Here is a 14,633-nt window from a genome sequence, read left to right as displayed (position 1 = left end):
AAAAATACCCAAACCCGGAGTAAAACCAATCAGGGTTCACCCACTACCGACAAGTGCACTTGGTAGCTATCATGTCTTCATACTCTTTGTAGACTATGGAGCCGTCGGGCTCTATGGTTAGGACGCTCAGCGGGCTGTATTCGGCAGGAACACAGGAGGGCTTTGGAACAGTTGAGTCCAGTTTCTCGTATATTATGTTCTGTACCATTGTGTGTACGGGAGAGCCGTAACGATGCCCGACGACCCTTGGGCAGTCGCCTTTGCAATACTGAGGGCTGTACCTGTGTGGTGCTATTATCCATTTGTCCCATTTTAGTTGGCTAAAACTTAGACGGAAGTTGTGAAGCTCACACTCGTTTTGAGGGAACAGAAATTGTTTGAAATATTCACTCAAATTATAAGGTGGAGTTGCTGGCGCTTCTTTCAGATTCTCCTCTCTTCGCCGTCGAGAGGCCCTTTTACCCTGTGAATTCTCTTTTCCTTTGTCACCCGTAGGATTAATAAGCAGACTGTTCCTTTGCCTGGGCCGCACTGGGTTTTTCCTTCTGTGTTTAAGCGAGTTCCACCTGTGGTAAGCTTGCTCACTGGTATCATTCAGATAAAGAAGAAGAGAAGGGGGAACCAGTGCCATATTAATGGGATTTTCCAGGTTAGTGTTCTGTTGTGGATCACCCATCAGACAAGTGAAGTTCACAGCCATATGAATATTCCTCCTCTTAGTAGCAATTAGAGGCTGGAGAAAAGAAGTCACATCAATCTCAACCCACTTGCGTTTTCTAACTTCAAAGTGCAGGCTAAAAGCTATAGTGTGTGAAACACGGGGACATACTTGGCTAGAAAAATCATGCTCCTTAACAGATAAATGGCACATGCACGTAATGGAAGAAGAAATGGGAACTGATGTGTCAAAGGAATAGAGCAAGACAGACTTGAGTAAGTGCTCTAGAGCAGTAACACGATCCAGGTTGAAGAGTAAATCCACCGAGTGAATGTCTCCTGAGAAGGGAAACAAAATCTTGAAGAGTTAGTGCATCTTAATTTTCCACCTAGACATAAGTACTATCATGTAGTGGATAAGGAGAAATAATTCGGCAACAGAAGAAACCAATTCAGATGCCCTCCCTTACTTCTATTATATGGAATGTCTACTTTGGTCAGGGACATAAGATTTAAAAGTTAAGAAATGACAACAAAACCAAGAAACTCCACACTTAAGAGGTATTAGGATTCATTTCATTTAAAAAAAAACAGTACAGGACAAAGTTAGCAGTTGTCTTTTCAGTGTCAATATGGGGAAGCAGGAACTACACACTCCAGGTTATACAAGCCATGAAATGAAATAGCTAAAATTTTATAGCGTGAATCCTTTCAGAGCTTTTTAGCATTAACTCTAGTTATTCTTCCTACTCATATATTTTCTCCTATTTAAATCTCTTGACCAGCAGCTGCAAGCAAGTCCGAGTAATAGCAAGGCAGAAACCTTTTTATTAGCACTACTTAAAAAAAAAAAATTATCATTCTTTCATGAGTGTCACTTTGCTTTTCTTTTATGAAACGGAACCAGAGCTTCCAAGTTATTCTGAATGCACATTTCTGTCTCATTCACCCCTACTGTAAGATACACTACTCTTATCTTTTCCCCTGATGTTAAGAATTTTTCTGGCATTCTTTGAATTTGCTCCAATTTCCATCTTATTTTGAACCCTTTTCCTGGCCTGTTTTCCAGATGTGGACATAGCATATGTTTAATATATTGTGGTTTTTACGACTCAGCACTGTATTTTTTTCTGTAAATTAGAAATTGTTCATTTTTGACCACACAAATGCATTAAGTGATCTCTTCAAACTTACATAGGCCAAATAATAAGAAATCAGATGAGGGCTCTGTAGATAAATTGATAAAATTATATTTCCTATATTAATGAATTTTTCTACAATCATGAATTTTAATAGCCTCAAGAATTGTATGAAGTTGGTTCAGATTTGGGCTGCTGCTTTAATTATTACTACATTTAGGACATATAATCATGACATTAACTGTTAATTGTGAGTATATTTCTGAATCAGTAGATTATACTATGCCAGGAAATTTTAGTCATAAACCTTTTTTTTAAATTTTATTTTTCCATAGTGAATACTTCTTAACTGAACCTCCATCTCAAAGTGCTGTTAGTGTGCACAAGTATGATGTTTGTGTTATCCATCTTTCTAAGTGAAAAAAATCCAAGTCAGGAGAACTCAGACCAGCCACATAAGTAGAAAGGAAGAAATAAGAAATACTAATGTCACATAATAAGAAAGGAGGAATAAGAAAGAAGGCCAAGGATTTCTAACTACTGTTGCTGTGACCAGACCACATTTGAGAACACCATGAAAGCATGGTAAGTTACAAAGTGCCCAGCCATCCTAGTTTCTCAGTCCCAAGCCTGATTTACAAGTAGTTCTACTCTTCCATTCTGAATATTCACACAATTGGGTCGTGATTCTTCCCTAGCAAACGTACAAGGCAAGGAGAAAAGTCATCTTGCAGTGGGATTCTGGAAGTTTGTTACAAGTCTCATTACAGTGCTATGTTTTTATGGCCTTGAAAAAAGCAAAACTGAGACGGGCAGTAGAAGGAAACACAATGCCATTATGCCTAACCATTTTTTCCACTTTTCTTACTTTACTTAGAACCGATTGTAGAGTTTTCTCGTGACTCATAATAAGATGAGTCAGCCTGAAACATCAGTATCATCTTGAACATAGTACCATTTGTGTGGCAGTTCCCAAGCTGTGGGGAAGTCTATGTCTAATGCCATTCAGGGAGAAGTAGGTTATAAAAAACTCCTACACTTTAAGAGAAGAGCCATCAGGATTAAAATAGCAACAACTCTAAAGGAATCAGGTATTTTTGTATTATGCTGCAGGCACTGAACACGTGGAAAACCCCCATTTAACCTTTGCAACTCAGGTCACCCCACACCTACCTTTCATTAGGTGGTGGTGCTTGCATTCAGAACATGGAGTGAAAAGTCGAACAGTGTTATAAAGGTGGCTTTTGTTAGCCTTTGGGATTCCCTCCTTGGTAGCAGACATCTTATATAGCCTCTTCATGTACCAAAGGGCTCTGGAGTCTGGCTGTAGCCTGGGAGCCTCGCTTTCCCAGTTCTGGTGTTCCCGGTCAGACAGCACCTTGAGAAGGGGAGGCAGGAGGGCATATCCACGTCTCACACCTTTTGGCAGCCGTAACAACGGATTTAGCTCACTGGCATTGTCCTCAGGAGCTACCAGTAACCCAGAGATCTTCTCAGAGACTACATGACCCCTGGAGTGGGGGGAACACTGGATGCTAGAAGACAGCCACTGAAGACAGCAATAGAAACAAACACAAATTCTCCAAGTATTCTCCATGCTCTTTAGGGTTGCAGCCAAAAAAATGCCTCCCCTAAAACATTCAAGGAAAAAAAGAGTACCTGGGCCTGATCCCTTATATACGTTGCAGCTGTGGAATGGGAGGGAGGTTTCTTTCTGATTAGAAACCAAAGAGAAAGATCTGCAGCTGGCTACTGAAACCACATGCTTGTTTGCATTTAGGCTAGAGCTTTTGCCCATGAAAGCATATTATGAACAAAATCCTTATTCTGAGAGCTAACCTTTTTCACGTGGTAAATTACAAACCAAGAATGAGTGCCAGCCTCCAGAGGGAGCTGGGGAGACAAATTAGTATTGGCTAGTCTATCTAAATCCATGTTTCTTTGCAGAAATAGATATAAAGCTAAATATTATTGCTCTTAGCAATAATAAGCTAAGAAAAAAAAAACAACTGTTTTTCATTTTCTGTTAACATATTTCTCACATTTCACTTCTCCGTAGACAATAACATCCCTCTGAGAGAGAGGTAACTGCGACTACAGTACCGTCAGATTTGTTGTCATTCCAGCACGCAGCACATACTTACCTCCAGTCTGAGGTGAGGTAAGGCACCCAAAAAGCAGAGTGCTTTTTCAGTCAGCATCAGCCATCTGCGGAGTGTGCTCCAAAAGACTCCAAATGGAGTAATATTGATTGCATCAGAAATATTCAGAAACTCTTGTAGCTGAGCATAACTAAGGGGATGGGGTTTAGTTTTATTTAATTAGGAAAATACAGGGGAAAAAAATCTGTTTTCATGACATTTGTTTTTAATTAGAGCTATGTTATCAATAATCTAGGGAAATGTCAGCCATAATCTAACTTTCACTTCTTAAGGCTTCTGAGTAAGGATTGCTTGTTCAGAGAGTGTTTAATTAACTTACAAAAATGTCAGTCTGGCATTCTTTGATTTGGAGTGGAGGGTTAATTCAGATAACAATCTATAATATGAAGCAATATAACCTTTTCTGCTAGATTCTTTAAAGCTGATTTAATTTTGATAATAGGGGGATATTGTCACTTCTAAGGTCAGCTATATTTAAACTGTTTTGAATAAGGTGATCTGTACTTTGATTCATTTTAAAAATATATCCTTCAGTCAGGCATGCTTGCACCAGACAAGTTCATCTGCTCCCTCCCTTGCGGGTTTGAATTAGTCCCACTTTACATTAGTTTCAAAAAAACGTAACTACAGTTTCTGCTGTTCCATGACAACTTAAGCTGCCCTTTAACCCTACCCTCTTCCACAAACCAAATGTGCATTCCTGCTCGTTCCTTTGCACTGATTTTTGATGTTATCAGATCTTGTGATGGGTCCAGTCAGGGAGCTGAAATGGTAAGAAGATAATCCAACAAAAAGTGAATATTTGCTTTACCTTGCTGAAACCACTGAACAAGCTGAGAACAATTAAGCCTATCTTGAATAATTCAGGGCTCAAGAGGACATGAGTGGTACTTCTGGATGCTAAAGGCAGATCAAATCCTTAACTATTATTCTGTATGGTGAGTGCCAAAATAATCTTACATATTTTTATATATACACTGCACTGAAGAGGGTATTCTTAAACATGTAGGTTTTGAAGATTTTACTTAAGAAGACTGAAATGATCATGAAACAGGTGAAAGGACATGGAGATTTGTAACTGTAGGTTTAAACCTATCCCTGACCAGAGATATTCAGCTCTTTTGCATAGTCTAGTGGCCTGATCGTAAAACTTATCCACATTTAGTAGCTGTCTTGTTGGAAATCTAAGCAGAGAAGTCAAAGTCCAAATATATCCAGCTTGAACCAATATATCAGGCACCTTCACTGACTGTAATAACAGGGAGAAACCTAATGCAAACTGCCTTGTGCTCTGTTGGCCAAGGCTGGGAGCTGCTGTAGTGGTGGCTGGAGGGCCATCAACGCAACTGCTTCTCACCTCGTGCTCAAGCATAATGCTGATTAGCATCCTGTGATGCTTTGGGGTAGAAGAAGGTTAGATCTTCTTTATTTTCCTTCATCCTGGTGTCTGACTGGGTGGACTTGGCAGTGTTAGGTTTATGGTTGGACTTGATGATCTTAAATTCTTTCCCAACCTAAATGATGCTATGATGCTATGATTCTAGATGCTGTGGAGGCTTTCAAAGGATCTTAGGGCTAAGTTTTCACATTTTTTGTAATGGGTTGGTCTAGACCTGTGGAAATATTTAACAGGTCAGTTGTTTAATATGGCGGGTTGACTACTAGACCCTTTAGAAAATGTGATCATTTTCAGTGCATAAAGAGGAGCTGAAATGCTCTCAGAGTGGCTATAGGAATGCAGGTATTCTTAACATTACTGAAGCCTTAGAGTCTTCCCATGAATGTATTTATAACTTGAGGCAGTTCTTGAGCAGCTTCTAATAAACTGGACTGCCTTTGCTCTGCAGTAGCCTATAATAAAGAAGGAGAAAACGGGAGTTTATGTTGTCATTGATTTTTTCCTCTGAAACCCAGATCCCCTGAACATATTACTGAGCCAGCACAGTCACAACAATCCCTACGTGCAGAACTGAAGCCTAGTGACTTGCAGGGGAGTCAGGAGGTGGGGGAGGGAATGAAGGAGAAAAGAGAGAGCCCTGTAAGCCATGCTCGCTGCCAAAGCCTGTTTATCATCCAAACTGTGAGTTTTTACTGGACTTCAGGTTTCTCAATGCTTGGGCACATTTGCTGAAAAGTTAAAAATTGCAGTTATATTTGAGTGAAGATTCTGGCATACCTACACTTGTAGGTAGTTGCAAATACATGTGCACAAACATTTAAGATATTAAAGACTTGTTTAGTAAAACACAACATCCAAGGAGATTAGTTTCATCATATCTTTTTAAAATCCAGACCATTATTAGATTGTTTGATAGTCTCATGTTTTATATATCGTAAATATTTATTTTCTCTATTATCAATCATTAGATCGTTGCAGCAGAAACTGCATTTTCCTTTTTTCCCCTGGGAAACACAGAGTGAGTACCTAGTCTGTACTACCACAAACTAATAATAATTTTTAAATTCCTATAAAACAGAGCTGAAGAATGTGTAGCTTTGCCCTGTAGCTAGATAGTGACATTTGTTTGTTTCCACAAGGGAGCAAAAGCATTAATCACAGGTATAGCTGTTATGCCCCGATAAACAAAAGTGTTTTCATCTTGGCTCACTGAGCTGATTCAGTGGACTTTGAACTACAAGAAGTATCAGGTGCTCTCTGCAGGGTCCATTAATAATGTTGCAGAAACTTAGCTAACTGCCCATGCAGAGCAACAGCTGAGTTACGTGTCTGCTGTACAGATGTGAGCTGTAGCAATTTCTAAAAATTTAAAAAGAAGAAATGTTTACTGTTACTTCTAATAGCTTCTTCCTGCCATAAACCAAAAAGATCAAACAAATCATTTTAAAGAACCAGTGCATATATACATATGTTATTGTTTGACAAGACAGAATCAGAGCTAAAAAACTATGTACCACTGATTTTATGATTACAGTGTAAAACAGTTTTTTGTTGTTTTTTTTTTTTTTTTTTTATCACTGATGATAGCAGCCTGTGCTCAAGTCAGCCCATTTTTATCTCCTTGACAATAGCATCAGCAGTTCCTTGAACTGATGACAGCCAGAAGACTGGGCTCCATTTGCTTCTCTGTTCCTACCTGCCTTCTTATACCAGATTGTTGCAGCAGTCTCCATAGTCTATGTAGTCATACCTGCCATTTGAGCTGTTTTTCACAGACCAGTGGATGAGATTTTTCGCATTTATCATATTGTAATTGTCCCATGGAAGACTTATTTTCCTGGCTGAAAGGTCAACCTTCTTGAAGAGCTTGGAAAAGAACTGAAATGTCCTAGACAGAGACATAAGCTGTGGCAATGGTGGATAGTTTATGAATTCCTTTTTTCTTGCAGACTACTTCTCCTACTACCTGTGCAGCTTTGCATGTATCATTTGTTTTCTTTATGTTTTGATTTACCATCGCTTTATTATCATTGTTTATAGAACCTAGAAATTTCCCTAATGGACTGTGAGCCCATTTTCCTGTGTGCTGCATAAACAGGGACTGAACTGCTCAGGGAGTTTGTAATCTAAATACAGGACAAGAGAAGGGACTTAGCATACGAACAGTTATCCTGTATTCATTGGCATCATAGAAGAGTAGAGTTTTAGGTATTTGAAGAAGATTATAAGAGACCATTGCTGTTGTTTGCATCAGGGGCAGCATGAAGATTTGTTTGAAAATATAATGGGTGATCAATGGAAGCTGGCCCCATGAGAGGGTGTGGGCAGAGTACACTGGTATGTCCCTTACCTTATAGGGGTGCTCTGAGGATGAATATATTAAACATTATGAACCATTCAAGCACTAGGATAATGATAGTTTTGTAAGGACCTGAAATGGATATACGCAGCTAGGCACACAGCCACGATCGTGACTGCATCTCACGTATTGTTTGGTGTCTGCAGGATATTGCTGTAATAGGCAGGTAAGAAGCCAGCAGCAGTGATGATGTACTTTAGAGCGATGGTGAAACACTGTGTTTTTTCCACAGTAATCAGGTTTTAGAACCTAAAATAATGCAAAACTTACAAGGTATAATTGTCTCAGTTCCTCAGGCAAGGAAAAAACCTGCATGAGGAGGATATGCCCAAGAGGGCCTCTTGCTTTGTTTACATGTCCACCGAGGTCCCCAAAGCATCGGGATGAGGAAAGATCATTCCCTGGTGGTTGACTCCAGTGAGAAAGGTGAGAAGGGGAAGGAGATGAGCTTTGAGGGGTACCTGGCAGCAAGGAAGAGAAATACCCCTCCTCCGGGGGTGTCTCCCCCTTTCTCCATACCTGAAGACAACTGGGCTCTGAACTGCACCCTGTGTAGTCGTGTTGGCTGCTGCAAAGGCAGTGGCTGGCTGGCTCAGGGGGCTGGGGCAAGACGGGTCACCCACCCCTTTGTTTTCATGATTGCCATCTGTGGCCTCTTTCTGCCTTAGCTGAAAAAGGCTGCCTTCTACTATGTCCTTGTAGAGCTAAGGGGACCAGGCATATGCTGTGGAGTCAGCCAGTGGCAAAATGGTATTAGGTTTTATTCTCCTGCCAAGGGCACAGCAGTGAGTCAACCAAAAAGAAAAAAACCATTGCCTCTGCCTCTGCCTGCTTCACTAAGGCATCCAGGTATAAAGTGCTGGATTCCCACTTTACAAAAATTATAATGGTGCCTAAAGTTAATGTATGTCATAGCTACACTTCCATTGTTCACAATAGGTATCTGTTCTTTGTTGCTAAAAGATCTAGCTACAGATGATCCACTAGTCAATTTAGTTCTTCTACATTGAGTTTCTAGATCTATGAAAATAAATTCTAGATTTATGGAAGCATCATTTTAATAAATATTTTAATATCTCATGTATTCTATATTGGATTAGGATATTCTGTCCAAAAATGAAACTCATCTCTGGTTTATTGTACTATTTATATGTCAATAAAAATAAGTAACTCTTTCAAGTGTTACAAAATATTAGCTGATAGATGAAACAGCTTGGTCTGTGTATGGAGTTTGCTGTACGAGGATACAGCGATAAAGATGAACATAATGGCTTCTTAGCGGATGCAGAGGAAGGCAGTGCCAAGCTGGAATCGTGGTGCATTTCAGAGCTCCTGCTGCCGTTCCTCTGGGCATGTTACCTTCCCGTTATCTCGCGTGGCGTTGCTGTAAACTGGCCGTGTAACAACGCTGAGGAGAAGTGACCTTGCGGACACTTTGTACAACTAGAATTGATAAATGTTCTTGACAGGGTAATCAGTTAGTTGGTTCATTTAGTACATGAGTTTAGTGGCTTAATAGGCAGCAGCGTGAGAAAAGTTTTACTTCATCCTGTTGTGGAAACAAATGATGAGCAAAGAGCAACCTGACAGCCTCACTCAGCCACTGAAAATGAGCCCCGTTTTTCCTTTGCTGCTAGACTGCTGGTGGCCATTTGGATATTGGTGTGGTATCTTTGTCAAACCTCTTCAGTTTTACCGATGTGAGGGTACACGCTTCTGGAGTGCTTTTCTTAGAGCTCTTTTGTATCAAGAGTTTAGTTTACAACTCATTCAACAACTCATTCACACATTACTTTTCATCATGCATGTGATGATTGGGGAAGAATGTAGATATTCAGTGCTGAAGTATGGCACAATTTTACCTGCTAAGCAAATAGCACATGGAAAACTAGTAGGTTGCTCCTTGTTGTAATCAGATATTCTTTTAAAAAATAGAGAGAGCTCATTCTCGGGAAAGAAACAACAGCTGCAGAAATCAGCGACCGTAGGCAGCAGAGCAAGGTTCCTGGTGGGGCCCTTCAATAGAGGGACGCCTCTATTTACGTTATTTCTAGGCTGCATGGCATCTACTAGGCGTACAGCAAAAGTATAAAAGGTAAGGTTTTGGTACGTGCTATCTGCGAAGAGTGAAATCTGTGACATTGACTTAATTCACATAGGTCTTTGAAAAGCCATTATAGGGAAAGTTTTGTGCACACTTACAAATATGACTGCCCACGCGGAACCTGGATGAGATAGACTTTTAATATAGTTAAATTTTTATTGAAATAAAACTTCTGAAGTTATGAACAAACTTTCATTTGTTTGCATGTGCTGTCTCTGCTACAGGGAGGTGCTATACACCTATCCATAAAATGTGGCTTTCACGTTTCAGAACACATTTAATCCAGTTTGAGGGCTACTGCTGTCAGGGGTGGGTTGTGCCTTTTCCTCCTTGCCGTTTGGCCTTTTCCCGTGTGCGGGTGGAATAGTTTTCACCTGGTCTGTGAGCTGAATGACTCATTGCCCAGCTGCACGCTCAATATAAAGTTGTGGGGCAGCCCAGGGTGTGCTCTTTGTTAAGGGAGAAGGTTGGGGGTAGTGACTTGTTGCTTTTGAGAGCATCTTATAGTTAGCTTAATTCACGTATAATGTGAAGTTATACAATACTATAGTCAGGTATATTTTAAATGCTATAGATATCTAAAAAGATTCAATGAAAAAATGTAAATGAGTAGGTAGAACTTAGTTGGGTTTTTTTGTTTGTGGGGTTTCCTCCCCTTCATAAATATGCAGCTCTCTCCCTTCCCTTTTTTCAGAAGGGAGAAAGAAAATATTTGGAACAAACTATTTTAAAAATTAGGAAACTGGGGTGTTATATTGGGTATTCTTTCTCTTGCCTTGGTGTGCTGGTGTGGAAAGCTGAGTTTGCTAAGCTTATTATCATGTTCAGCTTTCCTGGTGTGTTTTCCTGCCTGGCAAGCTCTTGTTTACAAGCTGGAGAGTGAAGAAAGCCCTGAAGAATAAAAATTGTGAAAAATGGAGAGGTTGCTGCTGCTACCTCAGACTTTGCCTGAGACAGCGTACAGGGCAGGTACATCACTGTATACCAGATGTAGGGGTTCCCCCCCCCTCCGAAATTTTTTTATTGCTCCTGAATAAAATAACAGTTCTAGCCGTTCTCGCAGCATCTCTGCCCTAGGCTTCAGTTGTGGCTATAAGGTAGGAGTTGATAAACTGTTTTTTTCATTTTGTTGGGGTCTTGCTTATTTTACACTACTATCAGATATGGTTAAGATGCAAGTCCTTATGTGACCCTTAGTGAGAAAAAACCTAAATCATAATTTAGCTTCTTAAAGTTGCAGGAAAATAAATACCAGATTGATACTCTCTTCCAGCCTCTCCATTCTCACGCTTCATACGCGGATGTGCTCCTGTATGCAGCTATGTGTTAGGTTTCGGTTGGACTCGATGATCCTCAGGGTCTTTTCCAACCTGAATGATTCTGCGGGCCGTTCCTGTGCCTGGCAGTGACATCCCGGCCGTGGCTGTGATTTGCGGGGAGGTGACTTGTCCTTCGTTTTTGCCCGGTGTCTGCGGGGTTTTTCCCCCCTTTGCCTAAGGAGATGGGGCTCAGAGAAAGGCTTCTCCCCCGACGCCGGAGTTTCAGGTTCATTATCCTGACCCCACCTCCGTGCCTCCCCCTGGGCAGGGCCCTGCTCGCCACCCCCCCGGGCTACAAGTAGCTCCGGCAGCCGCGGGGGCCGGCCGAGTTTTGCCCGTGTCCGAGCGGGGGAGGGATGCCCTGCCCGCCCTGCCCGCCCTGCCTGCTGCTGCGGGGCGCGGGCAGCGCTGCCTGCCGTGGCGGGGTCCAGGTGAGCCTGTGCCGGGGGGGGGATGCTCGGGGCCGGCTGTGTCCCTGCGGACCTGGCAGAGGAAGCTGCAGCCTGATGGGGGGGGGCACCGGCGGTGGTCCACGTTCTGCGAATTACACTGATGGGTTCTAACGACTGAAACGGCGTGCAGCCATCTGGAAATGATTCGCTTTGGGAAGGTGGAGGGGGTTTAGGAGGTAGAGGGGTTTAGGAATGTCGGAGGGGGAGGAGGGGAGCGAGCGCTGCTGCAGCAAAGCCATTGAAAGTTCAATGAGCCCTTAAGATGTTTGGAAACCCCACAAAGCGGCGTTTGCACGAACCTGTGATGCGAATTACCGGGAGAAACCCCGGCCGCCGCCGCCGTGCAGCCCCCTCCCCTGTTTTAGACGGTCACGGATGAGAGTGCGGGGGTTTTGGTTGTGGTTCTTTGGTATGCTGCTTCTGATCGTCGGGACGGTGTGAAAGGCACACTGCCAGATAACGTCCTATTGCCTGCTAAGAACGGGAGAGTTTTTAAAAATTATTTTATCTAACCTGATATTATATCAGTGGTAAAAAGCATTCTTTCATATGTGGAACTGCAGTACTAAACCAGTTTTGATCTGTAACAATGTGGCTTATTTATGCTGTCTTCAGCAGGAGGGTTTTTAATCTTTTTATTAATTGAAAGACCTGAGCTACATAATTATTTCCTGCAAAAATCACAGGGGCAGTAATTGCCTGGACCCTTCTTTTCCTGTTGGGCAGAGACCTGTTAATAGGATTCTTCTCTCAGAAAGAAAGGTCTCCTTAGCAGCATTTAATGTCAAGAATGAAGCGGTGTCAGGTAGAAACTGAATGTATTTCAATGAAGAAGTGTGTTGTAAAGAATTCCAGACTTAACTCTAGAGTGGTCAGTGTTTTGCAAAACATTCGTGAAGTGATGTATTTAAAAAGTAGAAACATCTCCAAATGGTATGCACTGAAGTGTGAAAACTAATGAGAAAATACTGAAGTTAAAACTTGAAAAACAATTTGAGTGTGCATTTAGAAAACAGAAATCCAGGTTGAATAACTAGGGGAGGTGAGGGAAGGAAAAGTATTTTCAAGTGTGTGGGGCAGGGAATCACATAAGATTTTTCCAGCCATTAACAAATGAGAGAGAGAGAGAGAGAGAGAGAATATGCAAATGTATTTATTTATGAATTTGCCCAAGAGGGTTTTTGTACGCTCTGATACTGTCTCTTGCTTGGCCTTATGTAGTGCTAAGGTGCAAGTCCAAACACGCAACGGGCCAGACTGATACTAAAGGGCTACGCAAGCCTGCCAGGGGTCCCGCTGGCTGCGTACGCGGTGCAGGGCCAACTATGGAAACTGGAAACCCCATCCAAGCATCCAGTGAAAGAAACTTAGCTTGTGGGCTGAGCGGGGCTGGGGCATGGGCTGCTGAGCTCCCTGCCTGGGGGGGCCCTGCAAGCGCACCTGCCTCGGCCCAGACGCAGCCTCTCCGGCTTCAGCTCTGGCGCAAAGCTGAAGGATAAGTGAGTAGCTTTACGTGCTGCCAGGTGTTTGGTACTCTCAATTGTAACACGCGCATTTCCTCATTCTGACTTTGCCAAGTGTTTTTCATCTGACAATTTGCATTCTGGTTGTTTGCTTTGCCTGGAATTTGGGGGAAATGTGGACAAAATGAATCCTATATTTCTAAGAACAAGCTTAGGGGAAAAATGATGTCTTGCCTATTTTCAATACTTCTGACCTGTCACTGAACAGCTTTGTTTCCCACGCTTTGGAGAAGGGAACTAAATTTTGTTTTGCATTAATTTGCATCAGGGATGTGCTTTTTGTTGTTCTGTCTGAAAATCTTCCCAAGTCTGGCCAGTTAATAAGTCTCTGAAAAATGCACATGCTTTGATTTTTTTTTTTTTTTTTTTTTTTTCCCCTCCCCAGTAACTTGAATGTCTGAGGATTCTGTCCTCAACATACTGGAATCTCCAAGAGCTTCCAGTTGTGGCTGGGCTGACTCTGTGCCAGTCCCAAAGCATAAATGAAGATGCTGCCTTTGACTTGTGGCTTCAGATGATGAACCAGATTGTCACCATCGTGGCTGGTTCCAGTCGGCCTCAGCCAACCAGTTTGGAGCTAAGAGCTGGCCCTGGCTGAGCCCGCTGTGGTGACTTGACAGGAGACCTGCTGGCATAAAACAGTGAAAATGGATTTGTAAAATAATTGAAGGGTGGGGCAGGCACAGAAGTGAAATAGGAGTTCTGTGAGTGTTCTTTTAACATCATTTTACATGAGTAGAATTTTAATACAGAGTGAACAAAAAGCAAAGGGGAGACGGGAGAAAGAACTAATATAGTTCCTATTTGTTTATAATGTTTTCCTAATCTTTGTTATTAAAATGAAGGTTTAATTTCTTTAGAAGTTATTTGCAAAGGAAAAAACTGTGTTAGAAGTATCATTGATGTAAAATTTGAATGTATCTCAAACGTTATTCTTTGAAAAATTCCCTTTAATTTCTATTACCTGGGTTTTCATCTTTTTCATATTGTGGTATCAGCTGACTGTTTCTGCAGGTGTCTTGCAGAATATTCTGGAGAGCCAGATTTCCACTGCTTGTGCTGGAAGTGTTGGCCAAATGCATGGCACTACTGATTTCAGTGCCTAGGGCTGATTCCAGTAGCAGTGTGCTCCCCAACTACAGCACTCTGCCTTCCCTGGCTGCGCTTCAGCAGAGCTTTTTGCTCTTTTTTCTTTTTTTCAGCGTACCATTTGCACACTCAAACAAGAAAAGGCAAATGTAAACTTTCGTTAAAGGAAGGATGTATTTTATCTCAAGTGTATGCAAAAGATTAATTGCTTTGGATATTTCCTGCCCATTTCTTTGGGTCTGATTCAAAACAGTAAAATCAATATAAAGGTGCCACTTACTTCAGTCTGCCTTGAAAAAACTTTTTAAAGGATAGCAATAGAACTTAATGTTGTTGTGTCAAATTATGTATTTTTTAAAGTGAATAAATTCATTTAAATATTCCATAAGTAATCTGGTGACCTGGAAGATCCATCACTATCAGGAGGATG

The 14,633-nt window shown here is 41.6% G+C and overlaps 1 protein-coding gene across 1 annotated transcript; it reads right to left on the bottom strand.

Moving 5' to 3' along the window:
* Positions 1–43: 43 nt before the first annotated feature.
* On the bottom strand, positions 44–3,393 carry GDF9 (growth differentiation factor 9; the record flags this gene model as incomplete). The annotated part of the gene is given in 2 exon segments (XM_082323684.1): positions 44–994; positions 2,965–3,393. Coding segments are annotated over 2 exon segments (1,380 nt in total).
* Between the last annotated feature and the right edge of the window lie 11,240 nt (positions 3,394–14,633).

The sequence above is a fragment of the Platalea leucorodia genome (genome assembly GCF_965183815.1).
Source record: "Platalea leucorodia genome assembly, chromosome: 11".
Classification (NCBI taxonomy): Eukaryota; Metazoa; Chordata; class Aves; order Pelecaniformes; family Threskiornithidae; genus Platalea; species Platalea leucorodia.
This window is presented reverse-complemented; position numbering and strand designations above follow the sequence as displayed.